This window comes from Pygocentrus nattereri, chromosome 21 (genome assembly GCF_015220715.1).
Source record: "Pygocentrus nattereri isolate fPygNat1 chromosome 21, fPygNat1.pri, whole genome shotgun sequence".
Lineage (NCBI taxonomy): Eukaryota > Metazoa > Chordata > Actinopteri > Characiformes > Serrasalmidae > Pygocentrus > Pygocentrus nattereri.
Window position 1 is genome coordinate 6,107,069 of NC_051231.1, and position 24,863 is coordinate 6,131,931.

The window sequence follows — 24,863 nt, forward strand, 5'->3', positions numbered from 1 at the left end:
TGTACACTTGGCCCAAATGTCCAATATTTATGTAATTACATGTATTAATAGGGGGTTCCTATTGTCCTTCTTTCCTGTAGTACCAGCTTCAACACTTCTGGGAAATTTTACACTAGATGTTGGAACATTGCTGCAAGGATTTGGTTGCATTCAACCTCAGGAGCACCAGGTGTTGATGTTGGATGACTAGCTCTGGCTCAAAAAAAAAAAGACCCACCACTTCAGCTCATCTCAAAAAAGGTACTGAATGGTGCTCCTTCACTGCAAAAAATGCAGTTCAACTGCTCCCCAGCCCAATACTGGGGGGCTTTATACCCCTCTGACACTTGGTATTGGATATGATGACCTTAGGCTCATGTGTGGCTGATTCAAAGCATCCCACTTTATTGCCAATGCTTTGTCAATGCACTTTAAAGTAGCTGAATAAAATAAGGTGTCTGGTTACTTTTGGGCATATACTGCATCTGGAATCTTTCATAAAACACAGAAAAGACCTACTAAAATCACCAACATACAGCCAACACGTAAAACCTGGCTTATTAAATCCCAGTGTGGTACTTCGAGAAAAAAAGGGGGAAAAATTAATGAGGTGATGGCAACCGTTTCATAGAATTAATTTATAAAATGCAATTTAAAAAGACAGGTCTGTGGTTGGAATATAAGGATCCGTTTTCAAGGCTGTAGTGCCCCCCGGTGGCAAAAGGATATTACTGCGTCTTATGGTGCTCATCCTAATGTAGGTGGTTAACTATAGTAGGCTAAACACGACTAAACTCCGTGTTATGTGTCACATCTCATATCATATAGAATTCAGCAATAAACCACGATTAACCACCAGGGGGAGTTACTGTTTTATCACAGCCAAGGACGTTCCCACATGATTAAGTTATTAGTAATAAACAAGAAATGTAGCTAGTTCCAGCACAGCCTTCTCTGTGTGGAGTCTGCATGTTCTCCCCGTGGCTGTGTGGGTTTCCTCCAGGTTCTCAGGTTTCCCACAGTCCAAGACTGAATGCAGACGGGCCGTGTGGATGTGCTGAATTGCCCCTGGGTGTGTGTGAGTGTGACTGTCTGCCCTGCGATGTACTGGTGACCTGTCCAGGGTGTATCCTGTCTGTGTGTATGTCTAGTTCCTTTCATCAAGCTTTTTATAATAAAATGTTATATAGTAAAAATGTCGCTAGTAGCTAGAATCCCAAACCTTCCACTTGCAAGACCGGGGTTTGGAAGAAGAAGAAGAAGAAAAAAAAAAGCAAGTAGTAGAGGATGGCACAGAGCGAGGAGGCTGATACAATCCCCAAGGTCCAAGACTACAATTTGGCTCCAGATCCCACAGTTGTTGACTTGGATCTCGATGAGAACGTGTCTGTCAGAGAAGAGATCCTCCAGCTGAGGAAACAAGTTGAGAAGCTTACTATGAAGCAGTGGTTTTACATTTACGGTGTTGCTGGCTCAGAGACATTTGGACAAGGTAAGATGTACTAAAGTGAGTGAATTGTACAGACATGTTCACCTGTCCTGCTTACTAGCATAATAGCCAATAAATTCAGATTTTTGATTTAATTGAAGCACATGACAAATGCTAGGGTGATTGTATTTGCTATGCTTTAAAATAAGTTTATACAACACTTACAAAACTGATACAAATTTTAAATAGTAACTTCTAAATTGCATTTCCTTAAAATTTGCATTCTATAACCTCCTCAAGAGCTTCTGGGCCTTAATAGAACTCTTGCTGCCATCTATGGACCAGAGAGGCACCTCCATAGAGTTCTACTGCAGTAAGTACTCTTTATAATGCAAATGATTTTTATGTACCATACAGCACAACTTGACAGATCAGGGCTGATTGAAGGTAAATTAAGTTGAAACATATGTAATCTAATGTAACATTCGTTTTGAACAGGCCCATTCCCTGCAGTCCGTAGTGTAACGGGGGTGGCTTACCAGACAGAGAATGTGTGCCCATGCTGTTCAAGTTATGTCCCAAGGCCCATCAGGTAAGCCACCACAGGTTTGGGGGACGTAGGACCCAAGAGCCAAGCTTGTGTATAACAGAAGGATGAGTTAAACTTGAGCACATGAGTCTGGGGATAGATCCTGGGCCCTATAGATGCTGCACGAGCCGAGATGAAGACGGCTGAAAGGAGTGCTCTTATATGGAATTGCCTGAAAATTAGTGGGAAAAGATCTGGATTTAGAAAAACACACCCATTTCTGTCAGCCAGAAAAAAGATAAAGGATGTCAGGGGAATACTGGCCTTCTTAGAAGTGGAGAAAGAAAATTAATAACCAAAGAGACAGATGACTTTCCCAGCAGAAACGGAACAAACATTCCTTTGTTTTTTTGTTTCTTTTGAAGGAGACAGAGCAGGAAACCTCAAGGGGCAGCTGGAGAGACTCAAAAAGTGAGGGGGAGTGCAAAACTCTCAGCCCACTTACCCAAATTACCAGCTGTTTCTGCTGACTCAAGATGAGACAACGATACAACAAAGTCTGTGTAATTCTCTGTGCTTAAAAAGGCCTCTGCCCAGGTGTAGTACATTGGACTTGATTGGACCTGAGAGGAGAATGTTGTTTCCCTCTGGTGGCCGGGAGCGCCGCAGCCCTGGAGCCAGCCCTTACACATAGATGAGATATTCATGCTTCTGATCTTTCTTGCACAGGGTTCAAAACAGCGTGACCTTGCTGACCAGTATGAAGTCTTCCTGTTCACATCCAGTAGGTTTATTATAATTATGACCACCTTCTATACTCTGTCTGGATAACAGACTAGAAAGGGAACATTTGCCAAGAGAGCTCAAGGACTATGCAGACACTACAGCTGAGATGCCAGTTCCCATCATCAAGTCTTCTCCAAAGTGAAGTGTTCTCAGCATAAAAGTCCCACTGAACTCCAGAACCGCTACTTGTAGTGGCTCCATTGTATGGTGGATCTATCATTGACAAACAGATGATGTGAGAGTCTGGAATTCTCTCCCTCTTCTCTTTGAGACCTGGCCTGGCCGTCATGGTCGACTGAGGTGTTCTTGTTCACGACTTCATGCCGTGTAAGATCTGTAGGCTGACATTTCTCTCTGGCAGATCCTAGTTGTCTGTCTGTGAGGTAAAGGAGACTCTTTGTAAGGTAAAGGAGACCCACTGTGAGGTAAAGGAGACCCATTGCTCACCTCAAGGTGCCTGTGGAGTGCCTCTAATGCTGAGTGAAGGAACAGAAGTTCTTTGAGGTTCCACTCTGGCTTTTTGGCAACATTATTCAGCTCTATATTGTAGCATGTCTCCTGACAAACTATGACAACAGGCGTCTTGTGAGATCTTGGGCAAAAAAGCTGGAGTAGCACTTGTATATTGCATTTACATTTAATCAACTGAAAGATGGAAGAAGTGTTGGTCTCCCACCTTCTCCACCCTCAAAGAAGCATAACACAGGATCTATAATTTTTGAGGACAAAATAGAAATCTTGTAAATAACAATTTTCTGTATATATGTGCATGACATCTATTTTTGTGTAGTTTTTAACATTGATTTGTTCAGTTTAACTAGTGCTCTCATGTTAGTCAGTTCTGCCCTCCTACCTCTTTAGAACAATTACTGTACCAAGACACCAGAACACTCCAATGCTAATCATTTATCTTTATTACACATAATAAATACAAATTGTTTCTTAGATAAAATGCACATAAAATTATCAAATGCAATGCTTACTAACTTATTAACTGAGCTCTACTGAATTAATGAAATGGTGAAATGCACACACACACACACACACACACACACACACACACACACACACACACACACACACACACACACTGTCTAAACTGCTTATCCATCTGGATCATGGGGGGGGGTGGATAACTATTGGATAAAATTTGGTTAAATATTGCAATTTTGGTTTAATATATGTTTGGAATATTTTAAATACTGCTATTTACCAAAATCAGTCATTAGAATTTGACATTGTTTGTAATTATTTATGCTTTTCACACATTTGCAAGTCAGTCCTATCTAAACCTACACTATATTGCCAAAAGTATTTGCTCGTCTGCCTTTACACACATGTGAACTTGAGTGACATCCTGTTCTTAATCCATAGGGTTTAATATGATGTCGGCCCACCCTTTGCAGCTATAACAGCTTTAACTCTTCTGGGAAGGCTTTCCACAAGGGTTAGGGGTGTGTTTATGGGAATTTTTGTCCGTTCTTCCAGAAGCGCATTTGTGAGGTCAGACACTGATGTTGGATGAGAAGGCCTGGCTCACAGTCTCCGCTCTAATTCATCCCAAAGGTTGCACAGGTGACGTCCGATCACGGTACCACGCTGGAATTCACTGAGTTCCTGAGAGCGACCCATTCTTTCACTAATGTCTGTAGAAGCAGTCTGCAGGCCTAGGGGCTTGGCTTTATACACCTGTGGCCATGGAAGTGATTGGAACACCTGAATTCAATGATTTGGATGGGTGACTGAATACTTTTGGCAATATAGTGTATTTATCTAGGGAAGCATGGGGTGTGCCCCATGAGGTGCCCCAGCCTGAAGTGAAGTAGCACTGAAGTGGCAGCTGCAAAAGAGAAGGGGCATCTGTGTGTGGACAGGTTTTCAGCGCACTCTTTGTTGGCGTGTGATATGATATCACACTTACATGTTTCACTTTTCCAAAAACAGAGTCAGCCAGAGGCATATTATTGGCTTTAATAATAGTTGTTATCAACAGAGCCACATCGCTGAGAAGGTCATGGTAGACTTCATCCGCCCCAGTGTGGAAAGTTCAGGCAAAGGTGAACCGACTCAATTATACAGTTTGCTCCAACAAAAAAAGGAACTTATTGTGTGCATAAAGTGAGCTAAAGGACAAGTTGAAATGAAACATCTTTGAGTAAAGAAAGACCTTATTCATATTTAAGGAGGAGGAGAAAGATCTTATTTGTATGAAAAGCCTGAAGAGATCAGATTTGGGCTTCTTGTTTTATGGACTGACAGTATAAATGCTGACAATAAGTGCTAAAATAATGTGTCCTAATAATAAAAATATATTCTACAATGTAACAGATGATTACTTTTTTCTGATATCCTACTGATATGATTCATTTATTGATCTCGCTTTACATATTTAAAATAACAAGAAACACAGATTGTGTGTAAAGAAAGTGACAAAACTCAGAGGATTTAAGGGACTTTGAACTTGGCGTGGTTGTTGGTGCCAGACGGGCTGGTCTGAGTATTTCAGAAACTGCTGATCTGCTGGGATTTTCACACACAACCATCTCTAGGGTTTACAGAGAACGGCCCGAAAAAGAGGAAATATCCAGTGAGCGGTCAGTTGTGTGGACGAAAATGCCTTGTTGATGTGAGAGGTCAGAGGAGAACGGGCAGACTGGTTCCAGATGATAGAAAGACAGCAGGAACTCAAATAACCAACCAGAATCTCTGAGGAACGTTTCCAACACCTTGTTGAAAGTATGTGTGTGTGTGTGTGTGTGTGTGTGTGTGTATGTATATATGCTATATACTATATACTAAGTAGCCTTTAGCACTAGTACATTCATAGCATTGTTATCATTCACTGAAACTTGATTTGAGGAACAGGAACCTAGCTTATGAACCAGCCTCCACCGAACCTTTTGTGAGACGTTTAGCTTTTCCTCATTGATCTATAGCACTCACCCCTAATGGTTATTTCTCCTCGAATCCTTGTTTGAAGATCGACCATGATGTTTTTGAAATTTTAAGTGATTGGTACACAATATTAGCAGTCACACTACGCTAGTTCTGGCTAGTACACAAACATGACACATCTGGACCTTTCCTTCGTAACTGTGGACGTAGCTTGAAATATATCTCTGCTGTTGAGAGAAAACCTCGTATCTCCATTTTTTGTCATTTTTCAGTTTTTGAAATCATTTGAAAATACCTGTTGCTCTTTACATTGTTTGTAAATTTCATGAAGAATGGACCTAAAGAAACGGCCCGAAATGACTTGGAAAAAAATCTGGTTCCATTGACTTACATTAGAAGTACAGTAGGTTTTTTCCTCCCTGTGTAAAGTTAACATTTTTGGGATACAAGTTTTTCTTCCGACAACACTGTTGCTGATATGTGGCCAGAAGCTTAAATAATGCAACTAACGTCATTGACCACAAGTCTTGAAGTGACCAAGAGAAAAACATCATGGCTAGTCTGTTGGATATGAGCACCAGAAGTGCTACAGCTTGCTGACTTGGAATGCGGTAGAGAGCGTGCGTATAGCCAGAGAACTTGTAGAGAGGATAATTACTGCTCTGTAACGTCTTCTGGGATTCTCAAGCACTGGAGGGCTGTAAAAGAAAACATTAATTTCCTGAACACAGAACAGCATTAAATATTTTAGCTCCAGTGTTATATTTCTTTGAATGTTTTGAACTCGAGATATTGAAGTTTAAAACAGCGCCTCATGTACGTTCATGACATCAGTGAGCCCGAACAGTCAATGAGCTTCTTCGCTCATCAACACTCAGTAGCAGTAATGTTAGTCCTGCTGCCCAAAACTGGTTTGCTGAAGAAAAAAGAAACATACAAATACGTTTTGTTTTTTTTTGTGTTTGTGTGAAATACATCCTTCTACTTTTTATAATGCAATGAAAGTCCTGGGTGTGTGATTAGAAACTAGTTTAACGTTTCCTTTTTCAACCAATTAGCTCCCTTTGCCCCTGTTCGGAGGGGCTGTCAAAAAGTACATGGGTGTATAATTTATGAAAGGTTTTCCACAAAATGCACTACACCATGATAGCAGTTGATCATTATAAGCTAAGAAAATGGCTGCATGAGGGAAGGCGCATACACTCCTAGGCAAATAAGTCTGTAATTAGCCAAACAAACTAGCAGCTACATTACGTATGTTAATGTTATTCAGTTTTTAAAGGTGACACATCACTTTATTCATTTATTCACTGACTGAAATAAGAAAGAGATGTCAGATGTTTGTAGAACCAGTATATCGCTGTTGTCAGAACAAAACCTTGCATCTCCAAAATGGTAACTTTACAAAAGAAGCAAAAACATACTTTACTTTTAATGTAAGTCAATGGAACCAGACATTTTTCTAAGGCTACGTTTACACAGCAGGTAAAAGTGGCCCAAATCCGATCTTTTTCCTCATATGTGGCACAGATTTGTCATGTGTGTCAGTTTGAACAGCAAAAAGCTCATTGAATCTGATATTTTCAATTCCGATTTGAGAAGCTGTGGTACTGAAATCCGATACTTATCCACTCTGTGGCAATGCAACTCAGTCTGAACAGCCAGATCGGAATTCATGTGACTTTTACATCAGTCCAACTCGACATTTGTCATAATTTTGCGCTGCTGAGGCTCATAATTATTTAGACTGATGTTTCTGTACCAAAAAAATTAGAAGAGACTCATCCAAATCATTAGGTGTTTGAAGAGGTTTTGAACGAAACGGCCGAACGTGGCAGGAGGAAACAGTTTAAAGAATCCGAGGACACGAACCAGAGAAGTGGCCGTTCTCCGGCCGTCAGGCCTCGTGAAGTATTGTTATTTTGCACATGTGGGTCGGTTTAGGAGCTGATCTGTTCAGACTGACGTGGCATACAGGTCACATTTAAAAGATAGTGTGAACAGTCAAACAAAAAAATCGGATTTGGTGAGAAAATCAGATTCAGGCCTTTTCTTGTACCTGCTAAACGTAGCCTAAGAAATGACTAAGTAATGGGGTTGTTTCTTTTGGTCCATTCATCATAAAATGTATTGACAAAGTAAAGAGCAAACAAGTTATGTCAGTAACTGAAAAATGACAAAATCTGACATACAAGGTTTTATTCCGACAGCAACAATATGTTGTGTTTTTGGATGCTGGCCATGCTGAGTGACCAGCTAAAACAGTACTAGACCAGCATGGAATTCATGCAGCTGTGTTGTTTTGTCAGCATTTAAAACTCAAAGTAAATACAAAATAGTTAGTTCTCAATTTGTTTATTTATGGTCAGCAGTGTCATGTTCATCCATGCATTTGATAGGCACCATATGAGATAATGTTACAACCCCCTGGCAGAAATCGAGGGTATTAACAGACAGTTTTTCACATTTTTGGTGCAAAAACAACCTCTGATCTTCTGGGAAACCTTGACAGTAGACAATGCAACGTTGCTGTGAGAATTTGATCGCATTCAGCCATGGGAGCATCAGGTTCTGATGTTGGATGATTCGTTCTGGATCTCAAACGCCACTCCAGCTCATCCCAGAGGTTGCATGGTGGTGCTCCTTAATTGCAGAGAACACCAGTCCACTGCTCCTCTGCCCAGTGCAGTGGGGGTTTGTAGCTGACGCTTTGCGTAGCTCCAGAACATCTCATTTAATTGACAATGCTTTTCTATAGAGATTATACAAGCTTTGTGTGTGCAATTGAATGTCTGTTTCAGCAATGGCTGCACCTTAAAACAACTTAAATCTTTAATTAGAAGATTAGAAGCTTTAATTAGTATTAGCTCTTTAATTAGAAGATGTGTCTGGACATATAGTGTAGCATGTATTCACTTTTTTAATTAAATTAATCACAATGCTGATGATATTATCTTGGATTTCTAAACCTGCCCAAGTTATTGTTTAATGGCCTACATAAGTTATTATCAGTTACGCAGTAAAAACAGTGACGTATAAAACTGTAAACGGTCTCATGACAGCCTGTCAATTTGTCCTTTCATTTGACAGACATCTCACTCCACGTTTGCACAAAAATAAATTATTTGAAACAGTGACACTCCAGCAAAGACTTATGTGACTATAACACCAAAACCTCCACCCGAAAACTATGGGTTAGCTTCTGGGCGGTTTGTTGTCAACTAGAAGAGAGGGGAGAAAAGAGAAAACATTTAAATTAAGACATTTGAAGGACAGAACACCATCCATGCTACGCATTCTTTTGCAGCAGCATGCTGACAAAAATCCCCTTCGGCCCTATTAAATACTGTAGTACACAACTCAGTTCAGACTGTCTTATTAGGTTCACCAGATTTTTATGTTGCATCAGATTTTTGACGCGTGAAAGTTCAGCTGATCATAATCTCTCAGATCTCTGGGTGGTATGCGATCACTCACATCCAAATTCAGTCAGTAAGGCCTATCTCTGAACTACACAGCGCTTTCACTGGTTAAGCATTGTGGAAACTCACTGGCTGAAATTTTAGAACTGCCTCATTATTTCACAGGGATTATTCTTATCTTTATTTTTTCTCAACTTTACAAAGTAAACTGTTTGACAGAAGAGTCATTGCATGAGATTGGTCTCAAAAGGACATGTTAATTTGCCATTTTTAATGTCACTAAATCAGTTTTTGTCCATTATAATTAAAATACTGCTTGTGCCCATTGTTTCCCATCTCTCTAATCATTACATTTTTCTGTGCAAAAAATCAATACGACTTATAACCCCATAACATTGAACGTGTGAGGGAAGGGAATTTGGCAGGGTGGAATATTTCAAGCTAAACTAACCTCCACACTTTAGACTTTCTAGTTAGGGTTAGACTTTCTATGTCACTTTTTAAACAGTTAATTTTAAATTTTAAAATCAGAAGCTGTTTTCTCTACATATTTCATATGACAAGGTGGACAGACCCTGTCAAAAAAGTTAAATTGACCAGCTTTTTAAAGCTCTGATGACTTCAATGATGTCACTTATTGTTCATTGTGACAGTCAATTATTTTCTTAGTTAAATAAGTTGGTGTGGCAGGGCAGAAAGCAAGTTTCAAGCTTGAAAAATTTTCATTAGCAGATTTCTGCCTCTGCCTCTAATACAAGGCAGTGAATGTTGTGGACCTTTCATAGAATGAACAAGAAAATGAGGTGTAAGTGACAAAGGTAATTGACTTACATCTACTATTGTGTCAACATTCTCAAGATGTGGCATGAAAGTTCCAACAGATGTCTCCTCAGCCACATTGCCATTTTCACCTAGGTTGTATGTTCCAAAACGACCTTCAAATAATAAGTCAAGCAAAATAACATTTATTGTGTGGTTATTAGAAGATTTGTTTTTGGTTAAATAACAAATTTATGTTGAATAAGTAGCTTGACCTCTGTCTCTGAAGTCAAAGAAATCATTGTCAAACAATGACAGCCTCTTCAAGTCAGACTTGCTGTTCATGGACCTACAAGAAGGTGGATTACTATGTATATATATGTGCATTGCATACAGTATGTAAATGTTACAGAAGGTAGACACTCACATTTAACAGTATATTTCAGACTTAAACCTACCACTTTCCAGCATTCCGTTTTCGCAGAACCAAAATCATTGTTGTCAGAATGATAAGAAGCATTATGGCACCTGCTAAACTCCCAAAAAGTGCAGCATAAAACCCTGCAGCTCTGCGGTAAAGTTCACACTGTGGCCCATAGTATTCTTCAACATAATTCTTATTGCATCTGAATGAATAAAAACACATGTAATTTTGTCATAAAGTGAGTTCATTCATCTTAGTCTTTACAGGAAATGGTACATTTGGGGCCCATTATCTATGTTTACAAGTACACAATAGTCAGAATTCTAAGTCTTAGAAAATGGATCTAATCAGTTCTCCTTGAATACATTTTCAACACGCTCACAATCAGATTCATCCTCTCAGGGAAGGGGTCCAGAGAACAACCAATGTTACTAAATGTTCATCCACATGTTGCGTGTAATTACATATTTCCACCAAAGAGTTCTCCAAAACACCAAAACTTGCATAGTGTAGCTTTTAATCTAATATCTGTTTGTTACACTACAGTGGTTCTTCTGAAATAAACGTAAAATATTGCAAAATCTCTAGTGTGAGTCAGTGCAGCGATCTAAGCATTTAAATTTGTGTCAAATAGTCCAGCCAATATTGGTCTGGGAGTATTTTATTCAAGCTAGGTCGACTAAGTGTCTGGACACATAATGTCAACGTTAAAGAATTAGCAACAACTGTGACCTGAAGATTGCCTCCCAATAGTAGACTGTTGTCTCATGGGTTTGCACTCAAACACACCACAAAGACTACAGCTGATGACAAACACACGTTTGTAGTGCTCACCACACAGCACACAGTACAAACTACACTGATGCTCACCAATGACCTGACAACATCCGTTGGTTGACAGTTGGCTTTGTGTGTCCCAGGCTTAAAACCTTAATCAGATCATAACAATCTAACCATGATCATTGCTTGGTTAGACTTAGATTCTTAGAGTATCAATCCATTGCTGTGCATGTAAATGTAGTTATAGTATTTCTCAAGATATGGCTGGTGAGTTGTACAACCATGACAAAATAGGTTGTCATAAGGCTCGTTCGTTTTGCTAGCTACTGAAAATTGTACAGTTTTTAAGATGCAGGCTTAATATTACATTTGTTGTCAGAAGTTTAAACCCTGTACTTACTCGCATATTGGCCCTCTTATTTCATTTAGGCATTTCCCATTACCATTGCAGTAGCTGGTGTTACTTTTGCATGGACCCTCACATGTCCAGAAGCCTTCTCCAAGAATCATTGTAAAGTTGGCAAAATCCAAACTGCAGTTCAAGAATGGTCTTAATTCAGAAACGTCTTTAAAAAAAGAAACAAACCAAAAAAAGTTGAGATCTTGCTTCTAAAGTAATAATTCATATTATTTATATGTATACAGTCGTATAAGCCCCTGGTCAAATGACATGTTTTTGTTGATTTTGTAAGTGAATTTAAGTTAACGCATCTTCTGCAATTGTGCATTTTAATGCACAATTACTGTATACTTACTGAATTCAATATATAAAGTAAAACAAAATATGGCCAGTTCAAAAGTTATGGTACATTTTGTGTTTAAGTTTTATTTTTGTGTGCAGTAAAATTGGCAGAAAATGCTATGTTTAAGTTTGTTACATGTAGAGAATTGACTAACTTATTTTCACTTAGAAAATCTACAAAACTTTTGCATACGTATATATATATATATATATATATATATATGTATATGTATATATATATATATATATATATATGTATATATATATATATATATATATATATATATATATATATATATATATATATAAAAGCCCAATTTCCAAAAAAGTGCAAAACACTACAAAATGTAAATAAACACAGAAAGCAATGATGTGCAAATAACTGAAACCTTATATCTAATTAAACATATTACAAAGACAAGATATTAAATCTTGAAACTGAAGAATTTTATTGTATTTTTAAGAATATTTGGCCATTTGGAATTCAATGTCACAAAACACTAGTAAAGTTGTGTAATGCAAAAAAAAAAAACACACCTGGTGGAAAATCTCACAACTAAGTAGGCTAATTGACAACAGATCAGTAAAATGATTGGGTATGAAAAAGAAACATATCAGTGACACTGAGTCTTTCAGAGGTAAAGGTGCTCTGTGAAAGACTTTGTGTGCATGTAGTACAGCAATTCAAGAAATAACATTTCTCTATATAATATAGCAAAGAACTTGGGAATTTCATCATTTACGGCAAATAAAATGATTCAAAGTTTAGGAGAGCTCTCAAAAGACCAATATTGGCTGGCCGTGATCTTCGGACCCTCAACACTGTATTAAAAACAAACATGATTCTGTAGTTGAAATTACTGCATGGGCTCAGAAACACTTCTGAAAACCACTGTCTTTGTGACAAGTTTTGTCGCTGCATCCACAGTGCAAGTTAAAACTATACCAGACTATATAGACTTTTTTTTGGAAATCATGGACATTGCATCCTCTGGGCAAAAGAGGGGAGGAATCATCCGGCTTGTTATCAGCACACTGTTCAAAAGCATCTATGATACTATTGGGGTACACTAGTGCACATCTGTGAGTGCATCATTAATGCTGAATAATACATACAGGTTTTGGAGCAGCATATATTGCCGTCCACCAACGTGGTTGGTTAGTGTAGTGGTTAACACCTTTGCCTTCTACACTGTAGACTGTGGTTCAATCCCCCACCAGGGCAAGCACCCTACACTATACCAATAAGGGTCCTTGGGCAAGACTCCTAACACCACCTTGGCCTACCTGTGTAAAAATGATCAAACTGTAAGTCGCTCTGGATAAGAGCGTCAGCCAAATGCAGTAAATGTAGTATTTTTCAAGGAATGGCCTTGATTATTTCAGCAAGACAATGCCAAATGACATTCTGCACCTGTTAGCATGTAACAGCATTGCTCCATAGTAAAAAGGTATGGGTGCTAAACTGGCATGCCTGCAGTTCAGACCTGTTCCCCACTAAAATATTTCTTTGTGTGTATACGACATAGGAGACCTTGAATTGTTGAGCAGCTAAAATCCTATATCAAGCAAGAAGAGGAAAACATTTCACTTTCAAAACTACAGCAATTGGTCCTCTTTTTTCTCAAATGTCATTAGAAGTGTTGTTAGAAGAAGAGGTGATGCAGTACAGTTGTGCCCCTGTCTCACCTTTTTTGAAATGTGTTGCTGGCATGAGATTCCAAATGGGCATATATTTTTTGAAAATCAATAAAACTTCTCACTTTCAAGATTGGGGTTTAAATGATTTGCACATCATGCATTCTCTTATTTTTTTAAAGTATTTTACCACAGGAATCATTACTTACTTGCTATTCCAACTGCTTGCAGAGTAATTTCTGTAAGCGAAACATCTCCTCCAAACGCTTCACTTAGATTTTTATGCAAATCAGAATTATTAAATGTTATCTTCAGTGAGGTTTCTAGATTGTTGTTGAGAAAATTAATTTGTGATTGATTGTTGGGATAGTTGTATCGTGCAGTGCTGTTGACGATGATGCTGCCTTGCCTGAAAAAATAGTCATGAACAGATTGAAATAGATCATAATATAGCCTTGCAGTATCAATAAATAATAAGTAAATAATAAAAATAATCATGTAACTTACATTAAACTAACAATAATTACATCCTTGAAGTTTTGTGGGTCTACTCTTTTGAAAATAACTGAAAGCTGCAAAGCAATAAAGAGTATGTAGAGTTATAGAACAGAATACTTAGATTAGATTTGTATTTACAGAATGCAAACAGCTTTACATACCTCATGTGTTAAAATGGCTATCATGTTTTTGGATGCCTGAGAGTTCAAATTTTCAAAGTCAGGATTATAAACTTTCGCAATTCTCAGAATAATATTTGCATTCCTGGTAGGTCTGTTCTGAGCTGTAATGAAATTTTAACAGTTATAAGTGATTCACATGATTCACATAATGATAACAGACAGTATTTCCAATCTCTCTTTATCACTTAGAATTTGTTTGCTGTGAATGTAAAATGGACATATGTTAACGAGCTGAGTTCTGACTGGTTGCCCTGTATTGCATCTTTTTTAAAATGCTGCCCAAGCTTAAACACACATTTGTCACAAACATTAATTGGTGGGTCAAAACTGTTGTAGTCTGAATATACAGATACATGTAAGTGTGCTAACATTTCATGACAATGAAACAGGCTGTTTTTGCAGCTTTACTTATATATATGAACTGGTAAATGAGTGGAATGTTTTGAAACTTTAACAGTTTTATATATTACATCAAACCTCCCACCCAAAGCAAAGAATGTTTCACAACATATGGGCTATTCAAAGGTGTACAAATTAAAGAGAACATAACAGACAAAATAATACAAAGCATTGTTGGTTTTTTACTAGTCTATTAATTAAAAGTTAGTGGTATACTTACCGTATATAACAGTTGTAGTGTTAACTGCCAACTCACAGGAATCTCCATATGTGAAATTACGGCACTTACATTCACAACGTTCAGAGGTCACATTCAGAAAACATGGAGAACCATTGCACTGGCAGTCTGTGTCTTTACAGCTCTGTACAGTCACAGTGGTGATGTTTGTTGGTAGAGCAGATTCACTTGGTAAAATGGAAGAATGTAAACTGGTAGAAAGGTATGTCGTAGATTCTTGAAGGGTGGAGAAATGTGTGGTAAAAGAAGTAGGGGACTTTGAAGACTGATTTGTAAATTCAGTGGATGGCTGATTAGTTGCCAGAGCCTGTTTAGTAGTGTTGGTCTGAGGAGATGTTATGACTTCAGTAGTAGATCTGGTCAATGATGATGATGATGCATTTATGGTAGAAGACTGGGAGGCCTGAGATGTGAAAGACAATTTTTCTGATGTAGTGACCAACAAAGTTGTGTGTGATGGGCTTATTGAGTTTGTTGTCAGTGTTGGGTGTCCGATGGTTGGTGAAAATGTCCCTTTTGTTGTACTAGTTTTGCTATACATAGTTGAAGATTCTTGACTTGACTGACTTGGAGTGGACTGTGGTAGTTGTGATGTTTCAGAGTGATGTTTCTGTGTGGATTCTTCTGTTATAGGGATTGTCACCGGTGTTGTAACTTCTGCTGTGGAGCTGACTTCAGTTGTGGACATTGACGACTGTTGATTTGTTCCACTTGATACTTTTGAAGTTTGTAAGGCCTGTCTAGTTGTTGTTGATGTTGATGATTGGTCTTGTTCAGTAGAGGTTTCAGACACTGCAGATACAAAACTGACTGAAGAAATAGATGTTAAAGCTGATGTTGAGTGAGATGATGGAGATGGAAAATGTTGATCAGTTGTGGACAATGGATTGGTATGTGTGAATTTTAGTGTTGTAGAGGTTGATACATCTGATTCAGAACTAAGGGATGTAATATGTGTTGAGGTTTTTGATGTTGAAAGGGCAGATGCTGATGAAGGTGCTTGTTCTGTTGAGGAGAATGCAAAGGTCTGTGTGGATTTTTCTGCTGTAGCAATTGTCACCATTGTGTCTATGGGGCTTCCTGTCACTTGTGTAGGTCCATATGTGTGGCTTAATTCTGTTGTTGACAGTGAAGTAACAGATTTATCAGTGCTGGGGTTGACTGAAGCCTGCTGTGTTGTTATCCCTGTACCTTCAGAGGTTTCAAAAGATAGGTCAGTTGTCTCTGTTGATGTTGGTTCTTTTGTAGTATGAATGACAGGTATCTCAGACGTTACTGAGGTGAAAGGTAACAATGTAGAATATGCTGAACTTTCTGTTGCTTGTGTAAACACTGAATTTGAGCTGAAAGGAGTTGGTGAAGAGGAAGCAAAAGTTTCTTTTGTGCGAGTAGAAATTGATGATATCTGGGTTGTTTGGACTGGTGCTTCTGAAGGTTCTCTTGATATGTATGCTGTTGCGCTTGCAGTGGTAGATGCATCTGAAACAGAACTAAGTGATGTAAAAGGAGATGAAGTCTTTGATGTTAAAAGGGTGGATAGGGATGAAAATGATTGTTCTGTTGAGGAGAATGCTATGGTGTGTGTGGATAATTCTGTTGCAGAGAGTGTCACAACTGTTTCTGTTGGGCTTCTTGTTGATTGAGTTGGCTCTGTGTCAGGTGTTGAAGTTTTTAATGTTATAAGAGTGGATGGTGATGAAAATGACTGTTCGGTTGAGAAGAATGCATAGGTCTGTGTTGAACCTTCTGTTGGAGAGAGCGTCAGAATTGTTTGTATTGGGCTTCCTGTTGCTTGAGTTGACTCAGTGTCACTTCCAGTTGCCTGTGTGAACACTGAATTTGAGATTAATTGAGGTGTTGAAAATGAAGCTAAGGTTTCATCTGTGCGAGTAGAACTTGGCGATACCTGAACTGTCTGGAATGGTGTTTCTGAAGGTTCTTCTGATGTGACTTCTGTTCTACGTGCAGAGGTAGATACATCAGATTCAGAACTAAGAGATGAAAGAGGCATTGAGGATTTTGATGTTGACAGAGTGGAAGGTGATAAAAGTGGCTGTTCTGTTGAGAAAACTGTAAGGGTCTGTGTGGACTTTTCTGTTGTAGACATTGTCACAGTTGTTTCTCTTGGGCTTCCAGATGCCAGAGTTGACTGTGTGAACACTGAATTTGAACTGAACTGAGGTGCTGAAAAGGAAGTAAAAGTTTCATCTGTGTGAGTAGAAGTTGGTGATACCTGAGTCGACTGCACTGGTGTTTCTGAAGTTTCTCCGGATGTGTATTCTGTTCTTTTTGAAGTGGTAGATATATCTGATTCAGAACTAAGCGATGTCACAGGTGTTGAGGTCCTTAATGTTATAAGAGTGGATGGTGATGAAAGTGGTTGCTCGGTTGAAGAGAACTCAACAGTTTGTGTTGATTCTTCTGTTGTAGAGAATGTCACAATTGTTTCTATTGAGCTTCCTGTTGATTGAATTAACTCTGTGGGACTTCCAGTTGTTTGCGTGGACACCGATATTGAGCTGAATCCAGGTGTTGAAAATGAACCTAAGGGGTTATCAGTGTAAGTGGAACTTGGCAATACCTGAGTCGTCTGGACTGGTGTTTCTGAAGGTTCTCCTGATGTGTTTTCGGTTCGACTTGACGTGGTAGATATATCTGATTCAGAAGTAAGGGGTATCACAGGTGTTAAGGTGTTGAATGTTGTAAGAGTGGATGGTGATGAAAGAGGTTGCTCGGTTGAGGAGAATGGAATGGTCAGTGAGGATTCTTCTGTTGTAGACATTGTCACAGTTGTTTCTTTTGGGCTTCCGGTTGCTAGAGTTGACTGTGTGTCACTTCCAGTTGCTTGTGGGGACAATGAATTTGAGCTGAATCCAGGTGTTGAAAATGAAGCAAAAGTTTCATCTGTTTGAGTAGAACTTGGCGATACCTGAGGCGTTTGAACTGGTGCTTTTGAAGGTTCTTCTGATATGTATTCTGCTCTGCTTGAAGTGGTAGATATATCTGATTCAGAACTAAGGGATGTCACAGGTGTTGAGGTTTTTAGTGTTATAGGAGTGGATGGTGATGAAAGCGTTTGCTCGGTTGAGGAGAATGCAATGGTCTGTGTTGATTCTTCTGTTGTAGAGAGTGTCACAATCCTTTCTTTTGGGTTTCCGTTTGATTGAGTTAACTCTGTGCCACTTCCAGTTGCTTGTGGGGACACTGAATTTGAGCTGAAATCAGGTGTTGAAAATGAAGCAAAAGACTCATCTGTGTGAGTAGACCTTGGTGATACCTGAGTCGTCTGGACTGTTGTTTCTGAAGATTCTTCTGATGTGTATTCTGTTCTGCTTGAAGTAGCAGACATATCTGATTCAGAACTAAGGGATGTCACAGATGTTGAGGTTTTTAGTGTTATAAGAGTGGATGGTGATAACAGTGTTTGATCGGTTGAGGAGAATGCTATGGTCTGTGTGGATTCTTCTGTTGTAGAGAGTGTCGCAATTGTTTCCATTGGGCTTCCTGTTGATTGAGTTAACTCTGTGTCACTTCCAGTTGCTTGTGAGGACAATGAATTTGAGCTGAAGCCAGGTGTTGAAAATGAAGCAAATGGTTTATCAGTGTCCGTGGAACTTGGCAATACCTGAGTCGTCTGCACTGGTGTTTCTGAAGTTTCTCCGGATGTGTATTCTGTTCTTTTTGAAGTGGTAGATATATCTGATTCAGAACTAAGCGATGTCACAGGTGTTGAGGTGCTTAATGTTATAAGAGTGGATGGTGATGAAAGTGGTTGCTCGGTTGAAGAGAACTCAACAGTTTGTGTTGATCCTTCTGTTGTAGAGAATGTCACAACTGTTTCTATTGAGCTTCCTGTTGATTGAGTTAACTCTGTGGGACTTCCAGTTGTTTGCGTGGACACCGATATTGAGCTGAATCCAGGTGTTGAAAATGAACCTAAGGGGTTATCAGTGTAAGTGGAACTTGGCAATACCCGAGTCGTCTGGACTGGTGTTTCTGAAGGTTCTCCTGATGTGTTTTCGGTTCGACTTGACGTGGTAGATATATCTGATTCAGAAGTAAGGGGTATCACAGGTGTTAAGGTGTTGAATGTTGTAAGAGTGGGTGGTGATGAAAGAGGTTGCTCGGTTGAGGAGAATGGAATGGTCTGTGAGGATTCTTCTGTTGTAGACATTGTCACAGTTGTTTCTTTTGGGCTTCCGGTTGCTAGAGTTGACTGTGTGTCACTTCCAGTTGCTTGTGGGGACAATGAATTTGAGCTGAATCCAGGTGTTGAAAATGAAGCAAAAGTTTCATCTGTTTGAGTAGAACTTGGCGATACCTGAGTCGTCTGGACTGTTGTTTCTGAAGATTCTCCTGATGTGTATTCTGTTCTGCTTGAAGTAGCAGACATATCTGATTCAGAACTAAGGGATGTCACAGATGTTGAGGTTTTTAGTGTTATAAGAGTGGATGGTGATAAAAGTGTTTGATCGGTTGAGGAGAATGCTATGGTCTGTGTGGATTCTTCTGTTGTAGAGAGTGTCGCAATTGTTTCTATTGGGCTTCCTGTTGATTGAGTTAACTCTGTGTCACTTCCAGTTGCTTGTGAGGACACTGAATTTGAGCTGAATCCAGGTGTTGAAAATGAAGCAAATGGTTTATCAGTGTCCGTGGAACTTGGCAATACCTGAGTCGTCTGCACTGGTGTTTCTGAAGTTTCTCCGGATGTGTATTCTGTTCTTTTTGAAGTGGTAGATATATCTGATTCAGAACTAAGCGATGTCACAGGTGTTGAGGTCCTTAATGTTATAAGAGTGGATGGTGATGAAAGTGGTTGCTCGGTTGAAGAGAACTCAACAGTTTGTGTTGATCCTTCTGTTGTAGAGAATGTCACAACTGTTTCTATTGAGCTTCCTGTTGATTGAGTTAACTCTGTGGGACTTCCAGTTGTTTGCGTGGACACCGATATTGAGCTGAATCCAGGTGTTGAAAATGAACCTAAGGGGTTATCAGTGTAAGTGGAACTTGGCAATACCTGAGTCATCTGGACTGGTGTTTCTGAAGGTTCTCCTGATGTGTTTTCGGTTCGACTTGACGTGGTAGATATATCTGATTCAGAAGTAAGGGGTATCACAGGTGTTAAGGTGTTGAATGTTGTAAGAGTGGATGGTGATGAAAGAGGTTGCTCGGTTGAGGAGAATGGAATGGTCTGTGAGGATTCTTCTGTTGTAGACATTGTCACAGTTGTTTCTTTTGGGCTTCCGGTTGCTAGAGTTGACTGTGTGTCACTTCTAGTTGCTTGTGGGGACAATGAATTTGAGCTGAATCCAGGTGTTGAAAATGAAGCAAAAGTTTCATCTGTTTGAGTAGAACTTGGCGATACCTGAGGCGTTTGAACTGGTGCTTTTGAAGGTTCTTCTGATATGTATTCTGTTCTGCTTGAAGTGGTAGATATATCTGATTCAGAACTAAGGGATGTCACAGGTGTTGAGGTTTTTAGTGTTATAGGAGTGGATGGTGATGAAAGTGTTTGCTCGGTTGAGGAGAATGCAATGGTCTGTGTTGATTCTTCTGTTGTAGAGAGTGTCACAATTGTTTCTTTTGGGTTTCCTGTTGATTGAGTTAACTCTGTGTCACTTCCAGTTGCTTGTGGGGACACTGAATTTGAGCTGAAATCAGGTGTTGAAAATGAAGCAAAAGATTCATCTGTGTGAGTAGACCTTGGTGATACCTGGGTCGTCTGGACTGTTGTTTCTGAAGATTCTCCTGATGTGTATTCTGTTCTGCTTGAAGTAGCAGACATATCTGATTCAGAACTAAGGGATGTCACAGATGTTGAGGTTTTTAGTGTTATAAGAGTGGATGGTGATAAAAGTGTTTGATCGGTTGAGGAGAATGCTATGGTCTGTGTGGATTCTTCTGTTGTAGAGAGTGTCGCAATTGTTTCTATTGGGCTTCCTGTTGATTGAGTTAACTCTGTGTCACTTCCAGTTGCTTGTGAGGACACTGAATTTGAGCTGAATCCAGGTGTTGAAAATGAAGCAAATGGTTTATCAGTGTCCGTGGAACTTGGCAATACCTGAGTCGTCTGCACTGGTGTTTCTGAAGTTTCTCCGGATGTGTATTCTGTTCTTTTTGAAGTGGTAGATATATCTGATTCAGAACTAAGCGATGTCACAGGTGTTGAGGTCCTTAATGTTATAAGAGTGGATGGTGATGAAAGTGGTTGCTCGGTTGAAGAGAACTCAACAGTTTGTGTTGATCCTTCTGTTGTAGAGAATGTCACAACTGTTTCTATTGAGCTTCCTGTTGATTGAGTTAACTCTGTGGGACTTCCAGTTGTTTGCGTGGACACCGATATTGAGCTGAATCCAGGTGTTGAAAATGAACCTAAGGGGTTATCAGTGTAAGTGGAACTTGGCAATACCCGAGTCGTCTGGACTGGTGTTTCTGAAGGTTCTCCTGATGTGTTTTCGGTTCGACTTGACGTGGTAGATATATCTGATTCAGAAGTAAGGGGTATCACAGGTGTTAAGGTGTTGAATGTTGTAAGAGTGGATGGTGATGAAAGTGTTTGCTCGGTTGAGGAGAATGGAATGGTCTGTGAGGATTCTTCTGTTGTAGACATTGTCACAGTTGTTTCTTTTGGGCTTCCGGTTGCTAGAGTTGACTGTGTGTCACTTCCAGTTGCTTGTGGGGACAATGAATTTGAGCTGAATCCAGGTGTTGAAAATGAAGCAAAAGTTTCATCTGTTTGAGTAGAACTTGGCGATACCTGAGGCGTTTGAACTGGTGCTTTTGAAGGTTCTTCTGATATGTATTCTGTTCTGCTTGAAGTGGTAGATATATCTGATTCAGAACTAAGGGATGTCACAGGTGTTGAGGTTTTTAGTGTTATAGGAGTGGATGGTGATGAAAGTGTTTGCTCGGTTGAGGAGAATGGAATGGTCTGTGTTGATTCTTCTGTTGTAGACATTGTCACAGTTGTTTCTTTTGGGTTTCCTGTTGATTGAGTTAACTGTGTGTCACTTCCAGTTGCTTGTGGGGACACTGAATTTGAGCTGAAATCAGGTGTTGAAAATGAAGCAAAAGATTCATCTGTGTGAGTAGACCTTGGTGATACCTGAGTCGTCTGGACTGTTGTTTCTGAAGATTCTTCTGATGTGTATTCTGTTCTGCTTGAAGTAGCAGACATATCTGATTCAGAACTAAGGGATGTCACAGATGTTGAGGTTTTTAGTGTTATAAGAGTGGATGGTGATAAAAGTGTTTGATCGGTTGAGGAGAATGCTATGGTCTGTGTGGATTCTTCTGTTGTAGAGAGTGTCGCAATTGTTTCTATTGGGCTTCCTGTTGATTGAGTTAACTCTGTGTCACTTCCAGTTGCTTGTGAGGACACTGAATTTGAGCTGAATCCAGGTGTTGAAAATGAAGCAAATGGTTTATCAGTGTCCGTGGAACTTGGCAATACCTGAGTCGTCTGCACTGGTGTTTCTGAAGTTTCTCCGGATGTGTATTCTGTTCTTTTTGAAGTGGTAGATATATCTGATTCAGAACTAAGCGATGTCACAGGTGTTGAGGTGCTTAATGTTATAAGAGTGGATGGTGATGAAAGTGGTTGCTCGGTTGAAGAGAACTCAACAGTTTGTGTTGATCCTTCTGTTGTAGAGAATGTCACAACTGTTTCTATTGAGCTTCCTGTTGATTGAGTTAACTCTGTGGGACTTCCAGTTGTTTGCGTGGACACCGATATTGAGCTGAATCCAGGTGTTGAAAATGAACCTAAGGGGTTATCAGTGTAAGTGGAACTTGGCAATACCTGAGTCGTCTGGACTGGTGTTTCTGAAGGTTCTCCTGATGTGTTTTCGGTTCGACTTGACGTGGTAGATATATCTGATTCAGAAGTAAGGGGTATCACAGGTGTTAAGGTGTTGAATGTTGTAAGAGTGGATGGTGATGAAAGAGGTTGCTCGGTTGAGGAGAATGGAATGGTCTGTGAGGATTCTTCTGTTGTAGACATTGTCACAGTTGTTTCTTTTGGGCTTCCGGTTGCTAGAGTTGACTGTGTGTCACTTCCAGTTGCTTGTGGGGACAATGAATTTGAGCTGAATCCAGGTGTTGAAAATGAAGCAAAAGTTTCATCTGTTTGAGTAGAACTTGGCGATACCTGAGGCGTTTGAACTGGTGCTTTTGAAGGTTCTTCTGATATGTATTCTGTTCTGCTTGAAGTGGTAGATATATCTGATTCAGAACTAAGGGATGTCACAGGTGTTGAGGTTTTTAGTGTTATAGGAGTGGATGGTGATGAAAGTGTTTGCTCGGTTGAGGAGAATGCAATGGTCTGTGTTGATTCTTCTGTTGTAGAGAGTGTCACAATTGTTTCTTTTGGGTTTCCTGTTGATTGAGTTAACTCTGTGTCACTTCCAGTTGCTTGTGGGGACACTGAATTTGAGCTGAAATCAGGTGTTGAAAATGAAGCAAAAGATTCATCTGTGTGAGTAGACCTTGGTGATACCTGAGTCGTCTGGACTGTTGTTTCTGAAGATTCTCCTGATGTGTATTCTGTTCTGCTTGAAGTAGCAGACATATCTGATTCAGAACTAAGGGATGTCACAGATGTTGAGGTTTTTAGTGTTATAAGAGTGGATGGTGATAAAAGTGTTTGAGCGGTTGAGGAGAATGCAATGGTCTGTGTTGATTCTTCTGTTGTAGAGAGTGTCACAATTGTTTCTTTTGGGTTTCCTGTTGATTGAGTTAACTCTGTGTCACTTCCAGTTGCTTGTGGGGACACTGAATTTGAGCTGAAATCAGGTGTTGAAAATGAAGCAAAAGATTCATCTGTGTGAGTAGACCTTGGTGATACCTGAGTCGTCTGGACTGTTGTTTCTGAAGATTCTCCTGATGTGTATTCTGTTCTGCTTGAAGTAGCAGACATATCTGATTCAGAACTAAGGGATGTCACAGATGTTGAGGTTTTTAGTGTTATAAGAGTGGATGGTGATAAAAGTGTTTGATCGGTTGAGGAGAATGCTATGGTCTGTGTGGATTCTTCTGTTGTAGAGAGTGTCGCAATTGTTTCTATTGGGCTTCCTGTTGATTGAGTTAACTCTGTGTCACTTCCAGTTGCTTGTGAGGACACTGAATTTGAGCTGAATCCAGGTGTTGAAAATGAAGCAAATGGTTTATCAGTGTCCGTGGAACTTGGCAATACCTGAGTCGTCTGCACTGGTGTTTCTGAAGTTTCTCCGGATGTGTATTCTGTTCTTTTTGAAGTGGTAGATATATCTGATTCAGAACTAAGCGATGTCACAGGTGTTGAGGTCCTTAATGTTATAAGAGTGGATGGTGATGAAAGTGGTTGCTCGGTTGAAGAGAACTCAACAGTTTGTGTTGATCCTTCTGTTGTAGAGAATGTCACAACTGTTTCTATTGAGCTTCCTGTTGATTGAGTTAACTCTGTGGGACTTCCAGTTGTTTGCGTGGACACCGATATTGAGCTGAATCCAGGTGTTGAAAATGAACCTAAGGGGTTATCAGTGTAAGTGGAACTTGGCAATACCCGAGTCGTCTGGACTGGTGTTTCTGAAGGTTCTCCTGATGTGTTTTCGGTTCGACTTGACGTGGTAGATATATCTGATTCAGAAGTAAGGGGTATCACAGGTGTTAAGGTGTTGAATGTTGTAAGAGTGGATGGTGATGAAAGAGGTTGCTCAGTTGAGGAGAATGGAATGGTCTGTGAGGATTCTTCTGTTGTAGACATTGTCACAGTTGTTTCTTTTGGGCTTCCGGTTGCTAGAGTTGACTGTGTGACACTTCCAGTTGCTTGTGGGGACAATGAATTTGAGCTGAATCCAGGTGTTGAAAATGAAGCAAAAGTTTCATCTGTTTGAGTAGAACTTGACGATACCTGAGGCGTTTGAACTGGTGCTTTTGAAGGTTCTTCTGATATGTATTCTGTTCTGCTTGAAGTGGTAGATATATCTGATTCAGAACTAAGGGATGTCACAGGTGTTGAGGTTTTTAGTGTTATAGGAGTGGATGGTGATGAAAGTGTTTGCTCGGTTGAGGAGAATGCAATGGTCTGTGTTGATTCTTCTGTTGTAGAGAGTGTCACAATTGTTTCTTTTGGGTTTCCTGTTGATTGAGTTAACTCTGTGTCACTTCCAGTTGCTTGTGGGGAC

At 39.6% G+C, this 24,863-nt stretch overlaps 1 protein-coding gene and 1 long non-coding RNA gene across 2 annotated transcripts; both read right to left on the reverse strand.

The window, feature by feature from the left end:
* Nucleotides 1–602: 602 nt before the first annotated feature.
* LOC108413608 lies at nt 603–2,475 on the reverse strand. Its single transcript, XR_001856784.1, has 3 exons — nt 2,443–2,475; nt 1,948–2,169; nt 603–1,389 (listed from the first exon to the last, which is right to left on the reverse strand). It is a non-coding gene; the product is annotated as an uncharacterized LOC108413608 (long non-coding RNA).
* A 5,493-nt stretch (nt 2,476–7,968) lies between these two features.
* Nucleotides 7,969–21,630, reverse strand: LOC108413605 (mucin-17). The gene is made up of 9 exons (XM_017686214.2): nt 14,683–21,630; nt 14,043–14,164; nt 13,891–13,955; nt 13,593–13,792; nt 11,404–11,569; nt 10,258–10,425; nt 10,075–10,148; nt 9,872–9,975; nt 7,969–8,839 (listed from the first exon to the last, which is right to left on the reverse strand). The coding sequence occupies exons 1-9, from the start codon at nt 21,308–21,310 to the stop codon at nt 8,807–8,809; spliced, it is 7,560 nt and encodes a 2,519-aa protein (XP_017541703.2). The 5' UTR covers nt 21,311–21,630; the 3' UTR covers nt 7,969–8,806.
* Nucleotides 21,631–24,863: the final 3,233 nt, after the last annotated feature.

Bases quoted from the DNA above. Each gene is read 5' to 3' on its own strand.
- LOC108413605 (XM_017686214.2), bottom strand. From the start codon at position 21,310: ATGTCTACAACAGAAGAATCCTCACAGACCATTCCATTCTCCTCAACC. The intron at 13,956-14,042 runs GTATGTAAAGCT...ATTGCTTTGCAG, and splicing joins TAGCCATTTTAACACATGAG to CTTTCAGTTATTTTCAAAAG. The intron at 10,426-11,403 runs GTAAGTACAGGG...TTATTCATTCAG, and splicing joins ATAAGAGGGCCAATATGCGA to ATGCAATAAGAATTATGTTG.